Genomic DNA, 27,931 nt, shown 5'->3' with positions numbered 1-27,931 from the left:
AATTTAAGTGTCATTCAAAAAACCCATTGCTTGTGATATTAAAGAAAAGTGGTATGGGAAATCTATCCCGAATATTTTCTTAAAACTCAAGTTTTAAAATGCAATTTTGTTAAATGCCATATTTTGGAATATTAGGGCCAGTAATGTTTTGAATTTAAAGCTCCAAAAACGCAATTATGAGCGATTTTTGATGTTGTTGAGTATTTGGGAGTTTTCTCATAAAACTTACAACTATTTGATCAAATGAATTTTATCTTTGTTTTTAACGTACGTATATGAAAGCTGGTATTAAATTGGTACAAGTTAACTAAAAAACTCTTGAAAAGAATCATTGGATGAGTCCAGATTGAAGTTTAATTTTGATGTAATTTACTTTGATAAATACATTTTCTATTTATATTATTAATTATTTATTCGTGTTCCTAGTTTGATCAGTATGAGTAACTAATTCAACTTTAATTGATAATTTTTTATCTTGTGGGATAACATTTTACTAGATAAATATTTGAATTTTGGCAATTTCCATTATTCAAATTTTTTTTTTTTTTTTTTTGGATTATTAATGTTTCAAATATTAGAAACAAATTCATTATTTGTGTTTTAATTTGTATTATGCATAGCCATCTGATTGTTCTGTCAATTAATATGTAGAAAATGCAAGTACGTGTTCACATGTGTGATGCACTAATGTTATAACTAACTTGATTTTTCTGTGTGTATAGGGGAGAGGGGCGCCAGAAAACTTTTGCCCCAGGCACCGCCAGCTCTTCGAAGGGCCCTGGTAGTGCCCTGTAATTTCTGTGCAAAATTTCAAACCCTGGGAAAATAAATATTTTCTATTTTTACAAAAGCTATAATTATGAAAATTTGGTTAATCCTTTTTAAAGAAAATCAGTATTTTTGGCTTAAAAAGAAATGTATAACATAGCATTTTAAAGATTGAATACTGAGCAGTAACAATTTCATATAATAAAAATTATGTAGCTTGCTTTTCAACTCTTTAAATATACATATATATATTGAACTTTAGATAAATTTCTTCAGTTTATTAAAGTTTTTTTTTTTTTTTTTCACTATCATTTTATGCCTTCACCAGTAAGAAAATCAGATTGAGCAGATTCCAGTTAAAATTATTCTCTGTATCAAACTTGCCTGAATACATATGCAAAATACATAAACTTACTCTTGGCTATAGGGGAAAAGAAGGCAATGCAATGAATCACTTACTACCAGGGCCGTATCCAGAGGGGGGGCCTGACGGGCCCGCCCCCCCCCCCCCCGAAACCCGAAACGTTTTGTACCGTGAAACAGAAGGTTTTTTTTTTAAATTCCTAATGTCAGAAAAGGAAAATAACAAAGTTTTTTTAATTCTTAATTTTGCTACTGTTCAAAATTTATAATATTTTGCAGAAATACAGAAAAAGCAGTTCTAGTTCTCATTAGCTTCAAGACATACTTCAAATTTAGACCTTTAATTAGGACTTCCTGCTCTCTTTCCCAATTCAATTCAGGGCAGTACAGGGTTAAAGCAGGCCCTTTGTCAGTTCGGTAGACTTTTCAGTTTGGTAGACTTTTCAAGTCTACCAAAGTCTTTTTTTGGGGGGAGGGGGCCCTCCGTATTGTTTACCCATATTTTCAACCCTAGGTTTAAAAATATTGGGCCCTATTTAAGCTCGGGCCCGGGCGAACAGGTGTTCCTTCTCCCCTCTGTGCACGACCCTGCCCTCCTCCCCCTAAAACTCTTATAAAACTTACACTGTACTGATTTCGAGCCGGGGACTCCCCAAAGGCTAGGCCCCTAGTTTCCGATTAGGAGAGTATCTTGTTACCAAGATGTACCAGATTCAGCTCCTTGATACATCCTGAGTAAAAAATGCAAAAATCACGATTCTCGCGTTTTCGTAGCATAATTTTCAAGATCATTTTTGTGACTGATATGTTTCTTGTATTTATTTAATGCCGAATTCAGTATCATGGAAGTTCTTTTGTTATTGCTTGTTTTTTTTCTTACTTCTACTGCATACTGTTAATACAGTAAAACCTTTGAAGTTGACCACCTGTCTAAGTTGACCACTTTTGTCAGGAACGGAATTAGTCCTATCCTACATAATGGAGGAAAACCTCTGTAACTTGACCACCTCTCTATATTGACCACCTGTCTATCTTGACCACTAATATACACCAGCTTTGATTTGGAGTATTGTAAAAAACCCTTTGTAAGTTGACCACTTGGCAAAAGCATTAGATTGTACTAAAAGTTTATTCAGTTATGCGTCAAATAAGCACAAATAGACATTTAAGAAAAACCTATGAATATTTATGTTTCCATCGAAATACATTGGGCTAATCTTAAGTAATGCGCCTAACTTGAATAAGGAGTTATTTTGTTGATAAGTAGATTACCACGGTTACAAATGTACAAGAAAAAATCAAATGAAGAATTTGAGTCACTTTTAACTTGTTATGAATTTTTAGGAATTGTTAATTTCAAGTAAGTAGTTTTTCATAAGCAATTAGGCAATTTTTTTTTTTTTTTGATCGATTTACAGAAATTTTAAATTTGTATGATACCTTACACGTCATTCTGGCAAATAATCTCTAAAAATATTTAAATAACATTTTTTCTTATTGTTTTGAAGTAATGTTAAATAATGAAAGTGAGTTAAAAATATTCCAATTAGTTAAAAAATGAATGCATGGGGCAAGAAATGACAAAAAAAAAGTTTTCAGTACTACCATGTACCCTCTATAAGTTGACCACCAAAGTACTGCACTGCAAGCGGTCAACTTACACAGGTTTCACTGTAAATTTAGTATAAGAAAAAAAAAACACTTACTCTACTCTCTTTCATTTTCTGCACTACTTGTGATTGAAAAAAAAAAGTTTGTTTCGAGAAATATTTCGTTGCATTTATTTTCAACTTAAAACGGGTGTGTCTTACAAAGTTATAATCATTTTGTAAGACTGTGCAACCAACTTTTGAAAAGTGTGAATAAAGAGCTTCAAATAATTTCACCTGTTCGAGAGTCTTTGAAAATTATTTAAGTTTTTGAAATTCCATGAAAAGTTCTTCCATTTTGTATCTTATCAAGAAAATAAAGTATGAATTGTCCAAATGGCCAGATTATTACTCTTCCGTTCTTATTTTCTGAATGTCTACACCATTTCTTTTAAACTGTTTTGTACAATTTTCATACTGTAGGGCATTTAATGAAAAAAAAATGGGGGTAGGGAGAGTGATCAAAAACAAACTTCACTAAAAGTCGATATGAGCAGATGACGAAGTGCTTCTCTTTTCTCCTCTCTCGTTTTTCCTCTCTGTCTATTAAGTTCCATGATTTGTCGAGCAAGCAATTTTTATTTTGTTTGATCTTGATTTGCAAAAGAATGTATAACTTTTAAAAGACTTTGTTTGCCTAGTTTTTTTTTTTCATATTTTTGTGGTCTCAATTACCTAATATAAGGCCTCAAAATACAGATTTTTTTTTCGAAAATTTCTCGGGGGGAAACCCCCCCCCCCCCCACGGACCCCCTGAAATCATGGATGTTCTACATCCGACTTAAAGGGATACTCTCCTGTTATCCTTACCACTACAAGGTGAATAAGAAAAATGATAAGAAATTAAAATAACAACATCCAAACAGTGGAATCATTAAAAATCGAGACAAAAAGTCTTCTATGTTAACATTTTTATGCGTTTGTTGTGTCTATATATACTATATGTGTGTGTGTGTTAGGACAATGTGCTAATCCGGGCCCCTCCCGAAAAAAAATTCTGGATACGGCCTTGCTTACTACATCAAACAATATGAAAGGTTTGCAAGGCTTAATAAATGACAACTATTCCATAGCAAAAAGTGATACAAATTAAGTTCTTACCTTCCAAAAATAGAGTGTTTTTTATCCAAATGCTGACAAGATCGATATGTAATAAAACTGGAAAAGAAATAAAATTAGTTCACAATCCATTTTTAAAACTTAATTTGTTATTGAATGGAGAATGTATTTAATTAATGATACTCATTAGGCAACACATTAACGGCTTTTGTACTGATTTTCACATATATGAAATTCATTTACATATAATGCAGTACTTAGAGATGCAACATAGATGCAAAAACATCAATACTCAAAATTAAAAGGTTAATGGTATTGATGCTCTAACCACAAAACATAGATGATTTGAAACATCAATGTTCAGAAACGTTACATTTTAACTATACATTCATGCACAGTAACTATGCTTTTATAGGAGAACTGAGCTTGCAACCTGTAGAGTAAGGTCACCAGTAACAGACAGCTATAAGTTTGGATTTAAATAATAAGAGTTTTAGGCGGATAAAACTGATGTTGCTGTGGTCCATAAATACGGTGCAACCATCTAGTGTTATCAGAGTGAATTTTATGAGCCAGTTGGTATTTACAAGGCAGTGGTGGAAGGTTTTGAACAGACACCACCAGGTCAAATAGTGTTTCACGTTCATTTGAATTTAATAAGGCTTTAGTCCTAAAAATAAAAAACTTTGCACATTTTGAAGAGAAAAGGGAATTTTGTCCATTACTCATCCTTTCCTCATCCGATCTGTAACTGGGTATCATCAAATTTGTCGGTGTCTGTCATTGAGGTTCGGATCTTTTTTCAAAATCCAGCAAATAAAAATAGAATTAACTAATTCAGAGGATCCAGAAGCAGCCAAACGTTAGATGCAATGTAGTTGCATAAGAGAAAAATAATTTTAAAATTCTAAATACATTAAAAGGCTCAAAAAATTGAGTTAACCCAGGAGCAATGTCTTAAGTACGTATGTTACTGGTGCCGTTATCCTATAGGAGGGTTAAACTGATGTTGCTGTGGCCCATCAATACGGTGCAGACATCTAGTGTCATCAGAGTGAATTTTATGAGCCAGTTGGTATTCACAAGGCAGTGGTGGAAGGTTATGAACAGCTAATGCAAGGTCAGCTGGGTGCTTTATGTTCATTTGAATTTAACACGGTTTTAGATCTAAAAATAAAGAACTTTTGCCCATTTTGAAGAGAAATGGGGAATTTTGTTTATTACTCATCCTTTCCTCATCCTGTCTGTTACTGAGCATCATTAGATTTTTCGGTGTCTGTCACTGAGGGTCGGATCTTTTTTCGAAATCCAGCAAATAAAAATAGAATTAACTAGTTCAGAGGATCTAGAAGCAGCCAAATGTTAGATGAGATGTTGTTGCATGAGAAAAAAATAGTTTAAAAAGTCTAAAATACATTAAAAGTCTCAGAAAATTGAGTTAACCTGAGAGCGATGTCTGAAGCATGTCTGTGACTGGTGCTGTTACCCTATTTATTGATTTATTACTAAGATTTTCGAAAAATCAAAGCAGAGTTCCAAATGATAATAATAATAAATGAATTATTTGGACTTCAAATTTAGCAATGCAAGATACACTGTAAATAATACAAGATAACGCATGAGTAAATAAGTAACTCATGAAAGTATTTAAAATACAAAACATTGAAACATCTAACACAAATTAAAAAAATTATTATTATTTTTATTTATTATTATTATTATTATTATTTATTATTATTATTATTATTTATTTATTTATTTATTTATTTTTTTGTGTGTTCTGACAGATTTACTGGTTGACCCGGAAAGCTGATTTCATGAAGTCGGTGATTAATGGGGTGAGTTTCATATACGATCAGCTACATGGCTAACTGAGTAAACCAGTCGCTCTACTCAAACAGGCCCAAATTTTCATCTGAGTAATAATTTAAAAAATATATAATTATTTAAGGATTATACAGATAAGAGGCTTAAAAAGTTTTTTATTTATTTATTTTTATTTGCTTTTAATTTTTGTATACTGCCGTGCTAAGCACAGATGTGGTATCTGCAGTAGAGATCAAAATGAGAAATTGATGATTAAAGTTTTACAACTCGTTTCTTTGATTTATGACTTAATTAAATGCTCAACTTGCGGTAGTTGTTTCGTAAATAACTTATCTAAAAACCGTAAGAGAGTATTTTTGTAAAAATCTTAATTTAAAATTAAGAAATGTAGTTACCACAAATTTTCTTTTCAAAACCATTTCATATGCTAAGCTATTTTCACCGTAAGTTACAATTACTAGGCATTTTTAGGGGTATCTGCACAGATACTACAAAAGTAGCTTAGAAAAACGTCCTCAATGTATCATTAAATAATAGTGAAAACATCTGCTTTCTTTGGACGTAGCTGTTTCCCTTTATTTTGTTAATACAAATCTAACAGAATCTACCTTTTGAAAGATACCATTTTCAAAACTCTGAACAGTTCTGTAATCCATAACAATTTTCTGTTTTTTATATTCAAAGAATGTGTTTTTTTTTTATAATGTTTTATTTTCTAGATTCATTTTTACCGAGCATAGAGATAATTTTGGCAGCAGACAATACTTAAATAAAAATATTACTGGCCGTAGAATGAAATGAGTTTTTTTTTGCTTGAAAGAATTAGATATGAATATTTTACATGCATTTCATTTTTAGAATTTGCATTTTAAAAAAACATTGAAATAGAAAAAGCTTAATATTTACTTTAACAATTATGCAAAGTTGTATTAGTTTTTATTATCAACCTGTATCAACTATTCAACGGTAAACTAATTTTAATATTCTATGTTACAATAAAATGCTACATTACTAAATATGCTGCTTTACTAAGGTATAAAGGACGTATCTACAAATTACTAAGGAAAAAAGTGGTAACTGCGCAGATACCACTTTAAAGGCTTAGTATTAGTCACTTACGTTCAAATTGTCTTAGCAAACTAAGCAAATTTGCAGTTACGACTTTTTTCTTAAGGCTTTTTTTTTATTATTTCGCGTTCAAAAATCGCCAAAAAACTTGAGATTTAGATAAATTAAATTACTAACGACCACCTGGTGACAATAACTCAATTTTGATAAAATGTGCAGATACCACATCTGTGCTTAGCACGGCAGTATAGTCATAAATGAAGGAGACATAATCCAATTATTTAAATGAATTGAATAGAGGATGCTGATGAACTAGGACTAGCCTAGCTGTGCTTAGAGCCAGTTGCTGGTTGTCACTTTTGTATTTGTATATTTATAATGTAAATAAATGCTAGCAACAGTAACACTTATGTACTATCAATATGATGTTATAAATATTTTGAATAAATAAGAAGTATTAAAGTGCTGAAAATAAAACAAAAACAAAGTAAACAAACAAAAAAATACCTATGAAATGGCAAACATTATTGTAACAAGTAAAGTTGAAGTATTATGGATCAGACTGCTGGAAAGTATCAGAATTTTTTGAACATATTATAGACCCTCAATAAAACATGTAAGATATAAATTTAGAATTCCTTAGAATAATAAAGATATACTGAGTACAACTGTATGCATTAAATATTTTTAAAGATTTGGCTGAAAGTAACTTACAACTGAGATTTGTTGGTATTAGGGCCAGAATTGGCCATGCTTAAAATTCCTCTACCTTGATGGCTCAAATTGGGAGCAAATTCATCTTCGAAGGGTTTCTTCCAAACAGATTCTCCTCCTGTACCAGTGCCAGTAGGGTCTCCTCCTTGTATCTATAAAGACATAAATTTTTTATTTAAGAGGACTCATCAGACAGAAAATTTCTAGCTTTCGGAAGAGAGAGAGAGAAAGCTGTAGCGTTTTCCTTCCCCTCTACGTGGAGCGGCTGACAGGTTTTGGGGGACGTCTTCCCCTCTATGCTGTCACCGCTCAAAATTTATTGGCAGGGGAAGAGGGTCCGTGTATAGTATTGGATGACCACATACAATTTTTGCGTTGACTCTTTTAGCGCATTTTAGTTTCGACCGAAATCTTCTACACAATCGGTGTTTTGTGCCTAAATTTCCTTTCCTTATGCACTGAAACACGAAATTTTGTTAATTTTATATTCGTTATTTGTTTTCTAAATTTGATTTATTAAAATGCTTTCACATGCTACTTTTTATGCACAAGAAGGATATGCAGTAGGATCATTAACATTTCGTTTTCCTTCGAAACGCAGCATTATCAATCTGCAAATCAAAAGCATTTGCAGGATTGATAAAACAAATTATGGATCACGTTGCGATTCGAATTTGGCGCTCTTGTTCATCAAATATTACCGCATCATTACCGCCAGCACCAGGCAAATGGGCGCGAAATTCCTGCAGTCTGGCTGAACTCACCAAAATGAAACAATTATTCAAAATTTGAGGAATGTGCCAAAACAAGGCCCCCACCCCCCTCCCAATTTTAAAGAAACGACTTAGACTTGAAATGATATTTTCGAATAAAAGCAAAACTGTTACTTTTGAAAACAGTTATATTCCAGTACTAGCTCTTACCCGCGGCTTCGCTCACGTTGATGTAGTTTTTTTTCAATTGATTTAAGTTAATGGTCATTACAGGCAGAGGTCAAATAGTTACCAAAAAATTGTTTGTCTCTAGTTTCGTCGACATTTCAAATTGTCTGTCCCCTTAAATGTATCAAAAGGTATGATTAAAACTGAAAATTAGGGGGAAGGGGAGTAAATGAAATGTCGGCAAAACTGAGAAGACACCCAAAAATCACAAAAAATAAATCACGAAAACGTTCAGGTGTTGCAAAGAAGTCATGGGTAATTCCCAAAACAAAACCTATTCGAGTGAGGTCAACTATTCTTAAATAAAGTGAAACAGTTCCCTTATAATCCCGATCTCCATCAAATGCATAATATCCAGCGCTACACCGGCAATCTAAATTATTGTATAATGTATAACTTCTTACCGTAGAAATCGTCCCAAAATGGGATCAACAATGATGCTACCCGAAATGTTTCCAATAAACAGTAAAAACTTGGCAATAGGGAAGTATTCGATTTTCTAATTTTATTTTTATTTGATAGAGTAACATACATGAACATCATCTGCGAAAAAAATTTTACGATACGACTAATACTTTTTTTTTAAATAATTTTTTAAAGTTCACGCGCGAGTGACGTCATTTGCTTGTAAGTCCTTTGACTGACGTCACTGCCGCGCTACGAGGCGGCGGGGTTGGCTAGGACAAAGAAGTGCTTGGCGATCTTTGGGGGAAGGCGCGGGAAAACAAGAGCCTTCTAACAGCAGCGCGCATAAAAGGCTAGTGAAAATCCTTTGCTGTCTGTAGGGTTTAATGCATTCTGCGATTGTTTTTAATTTGATTTTCTTTGTCATGGCTAGTAGAATCAATTACAAGTATTGCTTCATTCCTGGATGCGTATCTACATCTAAAAAAACTCCTCACAAGCGATTTGTTATTGTTCCGTCCCAGCAGGATCTTCGAAAGAAGTGTTTTCAAGTGTGTTTATTAATTAAAATTTGAAAATGAAAATTTGCACTTCATTTTAATTAAAAACTATGTCAAGTGAGAAATGCAATTTGAAATATATGTTCACAACTGTTCATAAATAAATGTTTAATAAGCATATGAGATATTTTTTAAAAAAATGCAAGTAAACAAAGGAATTTAAACCCTGCACAATAAACTTAAATAGAAAGTAATAGATGCATTACTATTTCCATTTTAATAACAATGCAAAAACTATTAATACTTTCTTTTTAACATTCAAACTATCTTCAAATTTTAACTATTGCAAATTTATAATTTAAAAATACATTTTCAGTTTATCACCAGAAGCGTTTCTATACATACAAGACCTTTCTCACCTGCAAAAAGGTACTTATTTTATGAAATGAACACCATTTTCAAATTTATTATTTTTATCAAAAGAGCAAAAAAATATTTTTTTCCTTTTTTTGCTAAGTTGCACAAAAACTCAAGGATAATTAACATGTATTAGTGGATTTAAAACAATTTTCCACAAAAAAAAAAAGCAGATCAACTTTTATTGCCAACAAAGCGAAAAATTTTCATGCAAAAACTGCTCTAAAACTTAGTACTGGAATCACTTGCAGTAGGGTTGTTACAAAATGCGCGCCTCATTAAAAGCCGCCAAGTAAGAACTGGAATAGCACTCTTACATTGTAATTTATATATTCAGATAAAAAAAAACATCGACACACAAATGGAAATGATCAATCTTGATAAGGGAAACTAATGCGAATAATATGAACTGCAAACATAGACGGATATGTACGTACAATTTTAAAGAATAACAATGGTGAAACTTTGTTGTCTCACTCCCCGTACTTCTAGGACATTAAATCTCTCGTCCCTTCGAAAAAAGTCAAACACCATGAATGACTTTACTTGAGGAAGGTTATTGGATTGACCTTTCGTGAATCCTAGCCCCATGATGGAAAAAATGCTGGTTAAATGCTTTAAAAAGGCTGAAAAAGACAGTACTATTCACCTCCTGGTAGGCGCAACACGGCATGGAAATGGAGCTCTGATCGGAACAGGGAAATGACGTCAGCTGCTGACGTTTTAGGCCACACCTCTTTTTTGCGCATCGCTCTTTAAAAAATTCATAAAAAAATCAATCGTTGGTTTTAAAAATCCGGCCATAGTGAATTTTTGTGTTTTGTAAGCCTGTCAACATTGTGCAATAGTTAAAATTGGAATATTTGATAGGTTGATACTTCCCTATTGTATGAAATTGTGTGCAAAGACAAAGTAATGGAAGTTTTTGCGCTGTTTATGAATTTGCGAATTAGTTGGCGAATTATTTTACGTGTTAACAAATTTAAAGAAATGGCGATATTCGGTTACATGGTGAAAACCGAGAAACACAGTACTGCGTAGTCTTTAGCTTCAAAAACAGCGACAGTTGAAAAAAATGCCAAATGCCTTAGCTACTGAAATGATTCCACAAAAAAAGTTTGGCTAGATTCCAGCTGATCGATTAAATATACCCAGTCAATACAAATAAATAAAAAAAAACTATTAATTGCCTCAAAGTTGCATTAAAATGGGAAAAAAATCAGCCAAATCCATGTATTATTTGCCAATCTTGTGCAAAAATCTTACTTCAAGATTTGACTTGAGAAAAGCCTTGAACAGTCACGAAAAGCAAAGATAGTCAACAATACAATAGTCGCTATCGACAGGGAGTTGAGATGATACACTAAATATTGTATTGAGTTAAGGAAAGCCTTCGAACATGGAACTAAAAAGCTCATAACTCGTTTTTTATTCTACTTAGAAATTTCGAAAAGGTGCCATCTTCAGCAGAAAAATCAGAGCTTTCGATGGACATATAATGTTAATATGTGCAAGTATTTTTTCATCCCCATATTAGAGAATTTATACTAAAATTGTGTTTTATTGTCTCCCAAAGGGGGTTTTGCCCCCCATAATGGGACGAAAACTACCCTATGTGTTATTCTGATGCATAAGCTAAATTATTGTGAAGTTTCATCAAAATCCATTTAGTAGTTTTTGCGTGAAAGAGTAACAAACATCCATACATCCATACATCCATACAGACAAACTTTCGCATATATAATAGTAGTAAGATTATTTTAATCTTTTGCAATCTATATTCTGTAGCATTTGATCTATTTCAGCCTCTGCTTCACATTTTAAAAGTCGATTATGAAAATTACGTTTAAGAACTTCATTGGCCGCTGCGACACCATCGTTAACTTTCTAACCAGAAGTCAGTAAATTTAATAATCAATTAAATTTATCCTGATTTAATTAAACACACTGGTATGATAAATTATAAATTCATTTGTAGAAACGTGAATCGAAATAAAAGTAACGGAAAAAGAATGATTATGAAAATTTTTCCGCATTAATTTCCATATTTGTCAAGCTGTATGGGAATGACAGAATCCTTACCCCCCCCCCCCCCACACGCCACTTATTGAATTATCAGGGAACGTATTTTTCAGACTTGAAACATACTGTTTTAATTCATAGGGTAAATTTTAGAATTAGTAAAGCGTTCGAAAAAGAAAATCAAATTTGTTTCTGAAGTTTTTTAATCAGAGATTGCAATCTTGAATCATTACTTACCTTTTTTTTTCAATGTCCTTTTTTTCTCTTTTCGAATTTGTGCGTAGTAGTTGATTTATGTATGTTTTTAAAAGCAAGAGTTTTGAATAAATTTCAGGTTTTATTTTCAGATTTTTTGTTTACGCTAAATGTTTCACGAAAAGAATACTAATGAATCGAAACAGTGTAAAAGTTATACCATAAGAACAGTGGCACCCAACCTGCGGCTCGAGGGACACATACGATCTGTGAAGTTGATACGTGTGGCCCGTGGTCTTCTTTAAACTCAACAAATCGAAAAGCACGTTTAATGAGAACGTCAAAAATTGAGCTAAATATTCAGAATTGGTTTCTGATAAACTGATGCAATTAAAAAAAGATGCATCAAGTAATGATTACATCAATCATTGGTTTTTAATTTTCATTCCTTTTTTCTCGTTTTCACACGTAATTAAAAAAAATGTTGAACATTTTCAAATTTTTGTTATTTCCTGAACCGCTAGAATCATTTTAATATGAGGTGTGGTCTCAAGTAGAAAAATGTTTGGCACCACTGCCATAAGAGATCAAAAAATCATCAAAAATATTTTTTATTTCAGTATGAAGTATGAGTTTAATAACTTTATTTCTGGAAACACTTCTGAAAACAATTGCAAAAAAATGTCCCCTGTGGCCCAAGCTCGCTTATTATAACTCCAGTTTATTACGTTTTATCTGAAGTTTGGATTTTTAAAAATTGGAAAGTTTTGTGTATTTGCATGAAATGAAATTACATACCTTTCCTAGCATCCGTTTTATTTCTACCTACATTCGTAGCATAAGATGGGAAAACGCAGAACTTCGAGGCTGTTAAGAAACCTCTCTCTAAATGTTAAAATTATGTGCTCAAACTTCACAATCATTATTTTTTACATAGGTGAAACCAAATGGGAGAGTAAAACCAATAAAATAAAAAATAATAAAAAGGCTTATTTTGGACCACTCTAATTTACCATGCTGTTTCGTATAAGCTGAAAAAGATGCCATCATAAACAGGGGCGGATACAGAAAAATCTTTTGGAGGAGACCCGAAAATTGAATCCCCTCCCCCCGCCTTTTCGATGTTTAACAACAGAGTTTTGATGACTTTATTTTTAATGGTTTTGCGGTCAATGACTCTACTTCTAAATATAGGAATATTATGCACTAATATATTTTGAATGTGGACGGAAAACATCTTCAACGTTTCAAGCTAATTAAATACTAAACCCAATTTAATATCACCGAGATGCTATACAATGAGCGGTTTTAATTAGGAACATTGAGGGAAATGTTATTAAATAAACCCATCTCTCATTTGAGTTTTATAAATTAATTTATATTTTAACTACAAAATATTATTTTAGTAAGAAAATCATAACTTCATAAAACATAAGTTTTATTGAAGAATTCAGAAACTATTTTTGTGTGAATTTCAAAGCAGTTACTGATTGTTTTTAAAGTCATGACACAGTTGAGATAACACATTGTATTCTACATGCCGTTTCCATTAATAATCATGATTTTTCCAAGAAACTACCATCATGTGATTTCTATCATTTTGCATTTTTTATGAGCTGAAAATGAAATCTATTATTTGGCAAATAACTGCCTGGATCAAAATGACTTTTTTAGGCGAACCTGCACATTTTTTTTTTTTTAATGTTAATTATTGATTCCATAAAAGAAGAATTAGTAGATGAATGGTGATAAACATTCCCTAGAATTCGAAACCAGTGAGTTAAATGTATTCTGCCACTCTGGACCTCTGACTCTAGTATTACTTCTTTAGCAAACAAGAATGCTTTTATTCGAAATATGCTGTGTGTGTTTTGTGCCAATAACCTATATAAGAAATGCAAAAAAGAATTCAATTAAAAATAATTAATAAAATAGTTAAATTAATTCATCCCTTTGGGGGGGGGCACCCCTAAAATCCGCTACTGATCATAAACTTATGATTTGCTTTCTGACCCGCCATAACTCTTCTAGGTAAGCATATACATATGTATTTTTTTTTAATGTTAATTACTAATTCAATGAAAAAAGAAGTAATAGACAAATCGCGATAATATATAACCCTTGGGTTTAAAACCAATGAGTTACATATCTTTTTTCTTACTATCCTTAAATTCCAATAATACTCGAAAAGCAAACAAAAGTGATAAGGGTAAGTTCAAATTTTCTTCTAGGTATATTCAAATATTCTTTCCTTTTTATATAATGTAATAATTTTAAAAAATATATAGTTACATTGTGACAAAATTAATTGAAAATTATTTAATGGGTGAGTTCAATTAATTTTATCCCTTCGAGAGAAGCACGTAAACTCTCAATCTCCTCCCCCCCCCCCCCCCCCCCGAAGATTTGCAACTGCATTAAAATCGTGATGTAAATACTTTTAAAGCTTAAATTTTGTGTTTATATTATAATTTTACAAAAAAAAAAAAAAACCCGCAATTATTTATTAAAAAATAAGCAAAATTAAATTTATGTAAGAGCGTCATTTTTGCCAGGTTTTTTCCTCGCAATTCTCAAGCGAAGGAAAAAATCTTTCCAGACAGCTCTTTAGGACAGTCGATCTGTGGAGAAGCAGGTGGAGAAGAAACACGCCCACAAGTGGGGTGCTGACCGTTTCCCCGAAAAGACCATAAATCACTTGCATAGAGACGAATCTCGTACCTTCGTAAAGGGGGATGGAAATTTTTAGTTTGTGAATTGGAATAGGCTCACCATTTATTTGATTACTGTTGTTCTATTAAAGCTATCGAAAATATTTTAACATCTTTAGAAAGCTGAGATTATACACTATGCTTCTATTTTTTTAAAAATCCGAATACTCCTCCTGGTTCGTCAAAAATTCACCTTTTCTCAAAGTTCAACTTCAAGTTTGTATAAAAAAATTTTGAATTATTTTAATGAAAAACCGCAAAAATAGAAGCACTCTATAGTCGTCACAGATTAAGTCAAAAAAAAGAAAAGTTTGAAAATCTCAATTTCCCGATGAGCTATCGCAAGAATGAGAAGACATTCTGTCCCGTAGGTTAACATAGGGATTCGAAAACCGGGAATCTATCTGATGCGGCCTCTTAAGGAGTTATACCATTTTAAAGAAAAAAAAATTAATATGCATTTTAACCAGCAATAATTTCAACAGTTATTTTACTTCTATAAAACATAATAACAAGTTCATAATGGAAATTATGTTTGTAGCTGAATATGTAATAGCAGAAAGTCTAGTTTTGTAATTTTAAAGAAACAAGTTTCTTACTTTCTTGAAACATATAAGATAACAGGTTTTTGTACAATAGGGATTAGAAAATATTTAAAAACTAAATGAACTTTTTGCAATACCATACTGCTTTCAGAATAGAATACTCACATGTCAATAGCATCATTCAGTAGCTCAGATAAAAATATTTAAGGTACCAATATTTTAAAATATTTCATAAGTCTATGCAGAATTTACAGTAATAAAGAATCCCTTCTTGCATCAAAGATGTTTAGAACTTATATTTGTATGAAATAAAAACGTATTTTTTTTCAATCACACAGATAATATTTTGAAAGTTAGTTATTTGATTTATATTTGGGTTTTACCTTATAGCATACATAACACTTCAACAAGCAATTATTTTTAATTACTGAAGCAAAAGCAAATCCGAATATATACTCACCATAAAGTTCTTTATAGAACGGTGGAAAATTGTTCCTTCATAATAGCCTGATTTCGCTAACTTAATAAAGTTTTCACAAGCTTTTGGTGTAATATCACAGTGTAACTCCAAGTTCAATGGTCCCAAGTTTGTAAGAATTTGAGAATAACCCTTTTTCTTCACACGAGCATATCTTACCACAGCATCATCAAGAACAGCTAAAGATGAAAAAAATATTTTACAGTAAAGAAATAAAATGAATGTAACTACAAGCTCACCCATAAACCAATTGGGGGGGGGGGGGAGTGTGCAGCAGCGGAGCCCCTGAAGTCCCGTCCCTGTTTACCAACTCTATCATTAACTATACTGCATTCATGGGAACAAGAGACTCGACAAGGACAAGAACCTATTGCTGCCAAGCAGATGGTGAATGCCAATTAAAACTTTTTTTTATTCCAGAGAAAATCTCTAAAATGTACCAATTGCAAAACTTCTGGCAACCTATTTGTTTAATTTCCTTCTATCTTTTTCGTGAATAGGGTTTAGTTCATAGATCTCAATTTTTGAAAAATGACACCTAATGAATAAATAAAATGTTTCAAAACTTACTTCCAGGCATGAAAAAAATACTTGCTGCTAATTCAGATGAAAAAATATTTCTATTGACTAATCAGTGCTAATAAAGGGTGTCCCAAAATTAACGCAAGATTTGAATTTGCCGCCATTTTTGCAATAAATGGTTGGCAACCCTGAAAAAAGAACAATTTGACAGCTGAAAGTTTAGGGTAATCAAAAATGGAGCGTTATACAATACAATAACGCGCTTTCATTATTGAACAATTGTTTCAAAAATAATGAAAGTTGAGGCTGGTCAAGCAGTTACTGTTATTGGCGCTCGATATCGCAACACGGTAATGCACGGGTGGTTGTGGGCTTGTTGACATACACCTTTGAATTCAAATAACCCCATAAGAAGAAATTGAAAAATGTTAAATCACACAATCTAGGGTGCCAATCAGGGGCGGCAAATAGGGGGTGCGAGAGGGGGCGGTTGCACCCCCAAATTTTTCACTAAGAATAATATAAAATGGTAAAATTCAATTTAGATAACTTAGAAAATCATTTGCCTGAATTTTCAGAACAAAAAAAACTGATGGAGGATAAGTGTTTGCTTTAACTAAAGAAGTAATCTCTTCATATGGGTTAAATATTTCAAAATTGAGTAATCTATGTTATGATGGAGCATCTTGTATGAAATACCCGTACAGTGTAGAGTCTGTGCAATTTTTACGCGTAAATTCCATGTCATTTTACATAAATTTTTATGCTCATATTTTAACTTAATGTTCAGCTAGTAAGTGTTCATTGACGCCATGTACTAGAAACACATTTTAGCAACTCGGTGTATCATATGCTTTCATGGGAACATTTTGTAAAGATATGCTATTTTTGAAAAACATCTCACATCAAAAAATACTTTCACATCAACAAATGTATCTTGATGCTCTTTACTTGACAATCTCTGAGTGGCACAAGATGGTCTTCAAGAGTTATAAAAGCCCCTTGGAAGAATTACTGGAAAGCGACCTTCTCATTGATAAAAAATTTGATGTCATTTTAATATGTATGCCTTGGTCCTGAATTTTTTGTTGACTTTATTTATACTGCAGAGCGTTTTTTTGATAAATGCTACTCTATCATAAAAATTTTAATTCTCTAATCTTAATTCTTGGATTGACAATTGAAACTCTTAGTAATTTTCGCATTAATGCATACTTGAACCAGGTGTGGAACTTTGTGACAGAACTTTTCGTAACAGTTTTTAATGTATGCCAATGTGGAAGAGGTGACAAAACCCAGATGAAGTTTTAGTCAAAATATTAAATCAATATTTTGAATAAACTGATCAATTCAGTTTCTCAAGAAATTGAGACAGGATATAATGAAATATATTTATTATTGGTCTTAACTTCAATATTATGTAGGTCGGTTATAGAAAGCGAAAAAGAAAATAGTACACTTATAAGTAATAGCATGAGGGAAGAGGAATTGTTTTGTGAATTGTGATTATACTTTTTAATGACACAAAATAAATACTAGCCTATTTAAAAAGCTTTCTTGGTTATTTTAAAGAGAGGAATCTAAAGGAAATGTGCTTTTTTGACATAACTTTCTTGCTTCCATTGTTTTTTGACTGTTTCAATCAGGTCAGTCATTTGAAAGATGACTTCCATGATTAAATTGAAAAACCGATGTAAATAAAGCACAAATTTACACGAAAATACAGCATATAGCTATTTCAAGGCTACAATAATGGAGCCTCTTCATCGGTGTAAGAAACTACGCACACAACCAGAAAGTTGTAGGAGAACTGAACGTCAACCAATTTTGACTTGCGTGTCTCAGGAGGTTAGAGAATTGCCTTTGAAGCGCAATGAGGCAAAGCAAGACCTTCCTCTTTAGCTATACTGGCAATAAATTAAGTCATTGGGTATTGATTAACTATAGTTACAAAATTTTCTGTTCTTCCTGGCTCCAAAAATAGCAGATTAAAACTTTACTAAAAAATAAAAACTAGTACCGAGATATTTTGTGAGAAAACTTATAACAAAATAAATTTAAAGCTTCGGTCGAAAAAATTTTAATTGTTCTTTACAAACCTAATTATTCTTAATATTAAAACCATTTAATTATCAGTTCTTGTTAAACAATATGTATTTTATACCGTTCTGAGGAAATTCATGTTCAAGAAACTCGACCCCCCAAACGAAATGCTGAAATGCCGCCCTGGTGCCAATTCTGATCACCGAAATGAGAGAGTACGCGACTAGGAAATGCCTTATGCAGTAATTGAAATGTTTCACTCTCTCTAGCTGTATGGTACAATAACATCCCATTTTTACTAAACCTAAACTCTCAACTGTCAAATTTTTCTTTTTTCATGGCTGCAAACAATTTATGGAAAAAATGGTGGCAAATTCAAATCTTGTGTTAATTTTGGAACACCCTTTAGTATGCCAAAATATTTTTAGTAAAGGGCTCAGACAGCTGTAAGCAATCTGCTTTGCTTACATAATTAAGTAACTGATTCATTGCAAATACGTTGAAACATATCCAAAACTTGAGGGATTTAGAATCAAGCATATCTTAGGATTCTGTAGGGGGGGGGGGGGAACAATGTGCATATTTTCTTGAAATTTATCATGGAAAATTGCAAACTGAATTTAATTTCTGAATGGCTAATAGCAAAATTTTAAACAGTGGACTTCTGTAACAAATGTAAAACAATTAAGTAAAACAAATGTTAATACATAGTATGCACACTTATCTAAGAATTTCTATTAAATAGTGATAGCTTTAGCAAAATAGCTGCATTAGGTTTCCCCTGAAATTAATAGCCAAACTCAGTTCCCTAAACATTGAAATCCGAACAAGTTTAATCTTAGCATTGAAAATTAAAATATTACCAGGTTCCTGAAAGGTTGATGGATCAACGGCGGTACTTGTACTACTGGCTGCAACAGCACCTGTAGAATAATGTGCAGCATTGAACTTATCTGCTTTTACTTTTTCTTCAAGCTTTTGCTCCTGTAAACAATAAAGTTTTGATTCAAAACAGTATATGCTATGTGAAAGGAAAAACGGCACATTTTGGAAATGACCAAATAAAAAACAAAGTTTGGCATAAAAAAAAATAAAAAAAAAGGTGTTCTGCAACATATCTGGACATTCAAAAGCATCTAAAAAGTTATGCTTCTTTCTAGTAGATGTGAAGGATTATCATTTTTTAAATTTTGTGCCAGCTGATTTTAACCACTTAATAACCTAATATCTTTTGCAAAATATATCTTTTTTACTAAACACTAGAACAGCAAGTCTTTAGATATACTGAGAACCGCGAAAGAGGTCATTTTAACCTCAGATTCTAAAACAATAAAATATGCACAAGCGATTAATTTTGTTAATTGAAACATTCTTTTAAAAACTAGTAATAATTGATACTTATCAGCAGTTCCATTAAATAATTTGTACAAAGCAATAAAAGTCAATTTTTACAAAATTTTATTAAAGTAGAACTTTATTTATCCAAGCTAATTTGGACCGCTAGTGCCTCGGATGTCGAAAATCTTGGTTAATAGAAAGAAACTTGGGATAAAAACTTGCCGGGATTGCAAGTTTTAAAAATATATCATGTAATAAAAAATACAATAGAATATTTTTAAGAGATGAAAATAAACATATAAAAAGTAATGTTATACAATTAAAAAACTGAAATATAAAAGTAACTTGTAGTTAGTTCAAAAAGTTATTTTTTTTTACCATGCCAAGCTAAATACTGAAAGGTAGCTTTAAAAAAAAAAAAACTAAAAATTATTTTTATTTTCAAATTGGAAATTCATCGGTTTATTAAATGTACGTTATTTTTTTTAATATAGACTTCATTATTGGCTCGGTTAACAGAAACTTCAGTTAATCGAAGCTCGGTTAATTGAGGTTCTACTCTATTTAAAAAGTCATACTTTTGGATGTAGTAACATGTGTCTATAACAAAATATAGCATACATTTCCTATTTTAATGCATATACAGAGTATCTTGTTCAATGTGTTAGACATATATTTTTTAAAAAAAGCTATCAGTAATTCATTTTACAAATTATCTAACCCAAGTTATTGAATGCATATGAAGTTTTGAACAATTCACAAAAATGAGTTCACAAAAATGATGATGATTTGTTATTTTGAACAAATATATTTATAGTTTTATTCGTTGTTATTCTGTGGTATCAGATCCATTTACTTTTAATGTGTCACTATCTGTCATTTTCATTTGCTGTGTCACACGTTCTTTTGCCCTTTTCTTTGTTGGGAGAGGCAAAAAATGTCTTGCTGTTCTTCGAGAAATTCTTCAGTGAACTACCTGCCGCCTACTAATAAATTTTCTAGTTACAGTTTTACATAAAACCTGGGCATTAATTATCAGCACAGTGCAAAATATTACAAAAAGCTGGAGCTGATTTTATGTCAAAGCATAATAATGTTATTATTTCATGAACTCGGCCTCTTTAGAATTATAATTCTGGAAAAGCGATGGTCCATAGTCCTTTGACCACAAGCTACGCAGTTGAAGTTCTTTTGCATAATATATGTCACGCCTATGTAAAACTGATATACCTAATATCTTTCTTGAATCTGCCCCGATATGTTTTCTCTTCAGAATATTTCCTTATGAGTATCAATATTCATTCAAACAAATCTTCAAGCACTTGAAGAACTGTTGTGGGTAGCACTGCATTTAGTATGTGATATTGAGCTTCCAACTTCTTTCAAAAGTCATATACATTGTTCCTGTTTGAGGAAACTCCAAATATCCTTACCCTTAGCAGCTTCATAATTTCCAACTTTGAATGTTATCGCAGATTACTTTTTCTTTTAATTTTTTTTCATTTCCTACCATAATTATTTCTTTTCTTGGAACATTTTTTTTTAAATCTGATAGATCATCATCATTTTTGAGATGGGAAGGACCAATGTTTGTCAGAGTGTTATTAGTAATATTCTCTTTCAACCACTTGGAATCAAAACACTTTCATCATTATCATCACCTTCTGAATCATTTTTAGATAATTGTTTTAACTATTTTAAAACTTCCTGGTGTAGTCTTTTTCAGGAATTAAAGGGTGAGGAAGAAGTATTCCACAGTTATTTTTAAGAAAATATATGTTTATCGTTGTTTGTACATTAGCATTTCTTACGGGTCGAATTGACTCACATTGCAGTTGTAGGTATAAGTGCTAATAATTGGAAAAATATTTATGTTACAAGATTTTAAATCTGGCAAAATAATATTCACCTTAAGTTATTTAATTATTACTTTTTGTTCAATTGCTATTTTTCTTGAGGCAATAAATTAAACATTGTTTTGGGTCAAATTGACCTGTCCATGGTTTTAGTGTTAAATGAATACTTCTTTTTTTATCTTTTCCGCTGAAACAAATAATGTAGCCTTATTTCAATTCACTCAAAACACTCATTTTAAAACATTATTCCTCATATCCCTGATTTTATTACATCTACATAAAAAAGTATGCATATTTTGTGTCTGTGCCTTAGATGATTTTACATTTTACAAGGTAACAACGTTAATGTAAGCATTAAATAAAAGTTTTCTGAAAGAGAAAACATGCTCTTGCTAATGTTTAAAAGAAAACTCTCTTCCTTTGGAATTTCTTGCAACGATATCTGAATAATCTGGGTATTGTAAGCTAACTGAAGTCTACAGCCACAATTTAACTTTAAAAACTTTTCTTTTGAGACTGAAACAAGAGAACATCTATAATAGTATATGGCAGGGGCAGGCTCATAATTTAGGGGGGTCAGGAGGGGTCGATTGCCCCCTTCCCTTGTTAATTAATGTAAATTAACTATAAATAAATAATATAGTAAAATATTGTTGAATAAATAATATTGTAAAATTAATGTATTTACATGCAAGTGGCCATGGTGTTTTGTGATTTCTCAACATAATCTTCATTATGTATGTACTCTTTGAGCCACCTGGGAAAATTTGAAATAAACCGGCCTGGGCAGGAGTTCCCAAAGTGGGTGTCGCAGCAACCAGGGGTCAGGGGTGTCCTGCAGAGTACATTAGGATGGTTCAAAACTACATGTAAAAAAAAAGTTTCGCCTAGATAACAGGACACCCCTCAATATTTTTAGACTTGTAGATAGTAATATACTGGAAGAATTTCAGCTTTCTGATTCAGCTGAAAGAGGGTGCTCAATAGGGTGGATCAAAAAAAAAAAATTTTTCAAATCTGAATTTGGAATACCCACCAAAAGTTGTGCATGTGTAAGAGCAATGCACGTGTAAAATATTATCAAGTTTCAACAGCTCCTTGAGGGTTCTACCAGAGCTTAAATTTCTCCAAAAATAGAAAAAATGGCCAATTTTTCAAAAAATTTTATGAAAATAATAAGGTTCAAAATTTTTGTTCTAATACCATTAAAATGTTTGCTTTAAACACTCTTTCCACGTATCTTCAAAATTATTTACATATTTTGCAGTATTAGATCTGCACTTAAGTTTGTGAAATTTCGTAAAATTAACAATAACTGACTTTTTTTAAGCTTCTTTGCACATTGCAATATTTTTTCTTTTAAAAGCCAGTTTTTTTTTTTTTTTTTTTTTTTTTTTTTTGCAATGACTGCGCAAAATGCAGTTTTAAATGGAAATGAAATTTACTTTATTACATTAACAGCCCCAGCACCTACGATAAGGAGCGTAATTGCTTCAAACTGGACAAGTGGTAAATTGTCACACCTTTCTAGCAATTTACCTATTAGTCCTGATAGTGCACATGGACCAGCAGTTTCAACATCAAGGAATGCGAACAGGTGACACAAAGGCTGCTCGCATGCAGTTCGCAGATTTACCATTGGACAGGATGTCCAATTTTATTCTGTATGGCCGCAATTGCACAGTTCTTTTTTCTGGTATTTGTGGCCGTGTCATCACAGCTAAAAGTTCCTTAAGGCTTAAACAAATTTTTAGTGTGAAAATCACATTGCCGTCACGCCATGTTTTCCCCTTCCAGAAGTTGGTGTCACATGACCCAAATAAATAGAATTGGGGTTTTTCCACAATGGATTCCTCGCTTATGGTTCTTCTATGGTATCTGTCATCAACCATTTCTTTTGTCATAGTTTGTCTTTTCAGCTATTTAAAAATACTTTTCAAACCCTTTCACTTCTAGTTTGTAGATTTTGAAGAGCATCACGTACTTTCTTCCACTGTCTTTGAACTTTATTCCTATCAATGACTTTAAAGCAACCATTATTTGACACAGTACCAAAATCTTGTAACGTTGCAGAAGCAATTGCTGCAGAACATCTGTCAGAAATGCCGCACTGGTCACACACTGTTGATAGAGTTGCCAGAGAAACCATCATTTTGTTCGACTTTTGAAGTGACATCAACACCAAAAGATGTTGATGGCTATGTTGGCGAGAGTATAGCCGTTGCAAATTTTTCTTCTTCTGGAAATGAAACAAAGTTTTTGCAGCATCATCAGTGTTATTACAACATCTTGTTACCTAAGTGAAAATCTGAAAAAAATTATTGATCCTGTCATTCAATGAAATGCCTATTTTTGCCACCCGGAGAATATTCTCAATTAACAATGATCACTGATGAACGAAAGCACATCAGAGAACTCGCCTTGCGAAGAATTTTGAAGGCCAGACAAGTGGCTTCTGTTCATGAAGAAATAAGAGAATTCTATTATCCAAAGATTAACTTTAATCCATCAGACTACTCTGAAGTTATCAATCGGCAAGAATGTGCAATAAATGCCACCCCCTATTTTAGTTGGCATATCTAATGAAAGTCTTCAACAATCGATTGAAAACATCAACGCCGATTTTGCGTTCATTTTAGTTCCCGTGTCACACTCTGGTGATGGAACGCTATGTTAAGAAGGTGACAGAAGCTTCTTTATTTGTGATTAGTCAATTGGCAAGAGATGGCTTCAAAAATCAAAGTATCATGTCATCGTTTGAATCAAAACAAGATTTCAAAGAGGTTTCATGAATGGATGTGATGAACTGATTATTTTCTGTGGCTTTGACTCTGATACTTTTCAAGTCCTTCATTTTGTGAAATATTGATGCTTATATGTTTGAGCGACTGTGTGTGCGTAAATATACATTCTTCGTACACAGTGCCCTTCTCTCTATGTTTTTTTTTTAAATTAATGCAACTAAATCATTTTGATAGTTTACTTCTAATGTAAAATGAATAATACATTTATACATAATAGATGTGACTCGGCAGATGGGAAAGGTAGAATGGAACTCAAAATGCTGCCACCTCTTTTTAGTGGGTACTGGGCTGTTAATGTAATAAAGTTTAACTTCAATCCACTTAAAATTGCATTCTGTGTAGGCGTTGCAATAAAAAAAAAAAGGACTTTAAAAGAAGAAATCTTGCAATAAGCAAAAAGGTTTAAAAAATGGCAGTTTTTGGTTAATTTCGGGAAACTTTACGGCTTATGTGTGAATTTAATGCTGCAAAGACTGTAAATAATTTTGAAGATACATGAAAAGAGTGTTCAAAGGAAGCATTTTAACCGTATTAGAACAAAAATTTTAAACACTAGTATTTTCATAAAAATTTTGGAATATTAATCTTTTTTTACTATTTTTGGAGAAATTCAAGCCTTGGTAGGACCCTCAAAGAGGTGCTTAAACTTGATAATATTTTACATATGTATTGTACTTACACATGCACAGCTTTTGGCAGGTATTCCAAATTAAGATTCTAAATTTCGTTTTTTTCGATGCACTCTAGTGCTCAACCACCTCCCCCAAGTGTGATAAGTATGGGGAGGGGGGGTTAACAAACTACATTGAACTGAAAAAAGAATACTACACATTATCATATACACTAGTATGCATATACATTGCAATAAAATAATTATTTACAAAAAAACAACTGGGGAAATTAAATATTTCTAATTTGTGGCATTTTCTATGCTACGGCTAATGTTAAATTAAGGGGTCATTGAGCACCCTCTTAAAATTTGAGTAAGAAGCTAAAACTTTTACAGCATAATACTATTAGTAAGTCTAAAAAAATAAGGGGTGTCCTGGACTCTAGCTGAAAAAAAGTTTTTTTGAACCACCCTAGAGTACATAGTGTCAATCAATACAGATACAGTTGAAATCTCTTCATATGATCACGTTTAATACGAAATCACGGTTAAAATGAACATTTTATTTGTTAAGTTTGGTTTGCTATTTAATTACATTAAAAATTTCACGTACAATACCTACATTAAACTGAAAGTCCCAGCTAAGACAAACAAAAATGTCTGACCTCTTTACTCAAAATGTTCGTGGTTGAATAACAATCTTCTTTTTCAGAAATTATTCATCATTTTGTTAGGCAGTAGAAGTCCTATTGTGTATCAACAAGAAAATATTAAATATTCTGCACAGAAAATAAAGCCCATACAATTGTTTACCTGTGGACATTTCAACTTACACGGAGAAAAAACTGTTCATCTTCCATTCTGTAATTGTTGATTATCATGTTTCCTTTTCAATTGTTTCCAAAAACATTCATTTATAAGAAATAAGTGATTTATTTCTGAATGTACTAATATTTAGATTATAATGTGTGTATAGTAGTAAAAAAATATTATTTAAATATAGGTAAGCATTTCTTCATTTTTTCACAGTATCACTCATTCTTAGTTGTTTGGAATAATGGCTGATACAAACCAATTCACAGATTTTTGACATTACTCATTGACCAAGTCCAACTACATATAATAGAGATAGACTTGGGGTTTTAAAAATACATTGTGATCCAAGAAAGAAAAGGACACCAACCGCTGTCTTTTTTGCTGCTTCTCTCTTAATTTCATCTAAGACATCTTTTGTAACAGAATTAACACTCTTCAAATTACGATATTCACCGTTCTGTTGTTTTTCAGAATCTGAAAGAAATAACTGTAAATTATAGTTGCAGTCCAGAACACTAACAATCAAAGACTTTCACGATCTTTTAAGAAAAAAAGGGGGGGGGGGGACTGGTAAATAATGACCACAGTAAACTCCTGATTATCCACGAGTCACACAACAATTGGGAACAAGTATTTTGCAGTAAAAAGAAAATGCTAATGACAGGGTTTTTTTTTCTTTTGTCAAAAATGTTTTAATTTAAACTCTTTTTTTTTTTTTTGTGTTTTCTTCATCATACATACACTTGCTCTTTGTTGATGTTAAGTTCTGTATGAAGAAAATATCATGCATCAATACAGCTAAGTTTTTGAAGAAACAACTTTTACCTCATTTTAGCTTTTTTGGGGTTTATCTGCGATTTTTATTATCTGCAGCACTTGTGCTACCCAATTCGGTGGAGAATCAGAAGTTTACTGTACATAATAAAGAACATAAACATTACCTGTTTTTAGAAAAAAAATTAACAAAGTAATAAATAAAAGATATAAACAAATAAAAAGGATATAGACATCTTTTAGAAAGATGATGCAACGCAAGCACTATACGAATCATTTGTAAAATGATAATATTAAAAAATGTGCAAGAGGTCAGTTATGACATTAACCTTTTGAAAACCATTAAGCACGGAGGTAAAATATTTGGGGGGGGGGGGGAATCAGCATACAGTGATTTCCACGTCTTTGAATCATGTTTGTTCTACAGTTTTAGTTCAATAAAGCGGCAAATTCAATAAAGCAAAATAGTGTAATTATTTTTTTTAATGGGGAATTCTTCATACAATTTAAGAGGACTTTAATTAAATTTTAGTCAAACGAGATAAAGTATCTTTAAAAGTATGCTGTTCAATCAAAATATTTATTCTTCGACTATTTAAGGAATTTTATCATGAAACGCTATGAAAAAGCAATAACAAAATTCAAATATTAACTTATCAGCTAGAAAAATGTAATTATTAAATGTTCAAATAGGTAGTAATTAATTTTTGACCCTCTTTTCTCAATGTCATAAAACTACCTATAGTCCTCAGAACTTGTACATATGTTGCTCCAATGCGAACGTTACCGGTGGCAAAGCCTTGAGCGCAGAAGTCCAGCGACACCACGCATCTCTGCGTCTCACTGGTTTTGTTCGACTTTCTTGAGAAAACTGTCACTTAAAGTGAGCAACACCCTGCTGCTCCCCTCTTTTCACACTCTATTTACGAAAAAAAAAAAAATCTCATATTGCTAAAAGAAAGCAAAGAAAAAAAAAAAGACTGCACTGAGACACCACATGTTTGTGGGAAATCAGATGTTGTGTGGTTAGTCACATATGCTTGATTCATTCAAGCAGATTGATTCAAATATCTAGCAGTTTTTTAATGTAAAAGCCGGATTTTGTTCTGGTTTTAAGGATTTGATTCAAAGTGACTGATTCAATTAACCACTGATTCAGTTATCCAGCATTCACTCTATTTTTTTAAGTAATACCTTTTCTTTTACTGAAGGGAGGGGGATAAAGGTTTTGAATGTCTTGACAACATGAAAAAAATATATTAATGATTTGTAATCAATGATTCATAAAATAAACTAGAACTTAGGGGACAAACACATCCCATAATGGTCCTAACAAAATACAAATCATGCTAAAGTATTTTTCTGTAATTAAATCATTTATAGTTATAAAAAATAAGACATTTATAAAATAAACTAGAACTTAGGGGACATACACATCCCATAATGGTCCTAGCGAAATACAAATTGTGTTAAGCTATTTTTCTGTAATTAAATCATTTTTAGATA

General features: G+C 32.0%; 1 protein-coding gene across 1 annotated transcript in view; it reads right to left on the bottom strand.

The window, feature by feature from the left end:
* Positions 1–27,931, bottom strand: part of LOC129219871 (RING-type E3 ubiquitin-protein ligase PPIL2-like) — a 62,465-nt gene that overhangs the window by 19,040 nt on the left and 15,494 nt on the right. Inside the window, exons 8-12 of the mRNA XM_054854182.1 lie at positions 26,019–26,125; positions 19,091–19,211; positions 15,645–15,841; positions 7,449–7,600; positions 3,882–3,938 (exon numbers count right to left, since the gene is read on the bottom strand). Coding sequence (XP_054710157.1) covers positions 3,882–3,938; positions 7,449–7,600; positions 15,645–15,841; positions 19,091–19,211; positions 26,019–26,125 — 634 coding nt within the window. The remainder of the gene's footprint in view (positions 1–3,881; positions 3,939–7,448; positions 7,601–15,644; positions 15,842–19,090; positions 19,212–26,018; positions 26,126–27,931) is intronic.

Source organism: Uloborus diversus, chromosome 4, assembly GCF_026930045.1.
Source record: "Uloborus diversus isolate 005 chromosome 4, Udiv.v.3.1, whole genome shotgun sequence".
In the NCBI taxonomy this organism is placed as follows: Eukaryota; Metazoa; Arthropoda; class Arachnida; order Araneae; family Uloboridae; genus Uloborus; species Uloborus diversus.
Note: the sequence above shows the minus strand (reverse complement) of the source record. Positions and strands in the feature narration are given on the sequence as shown.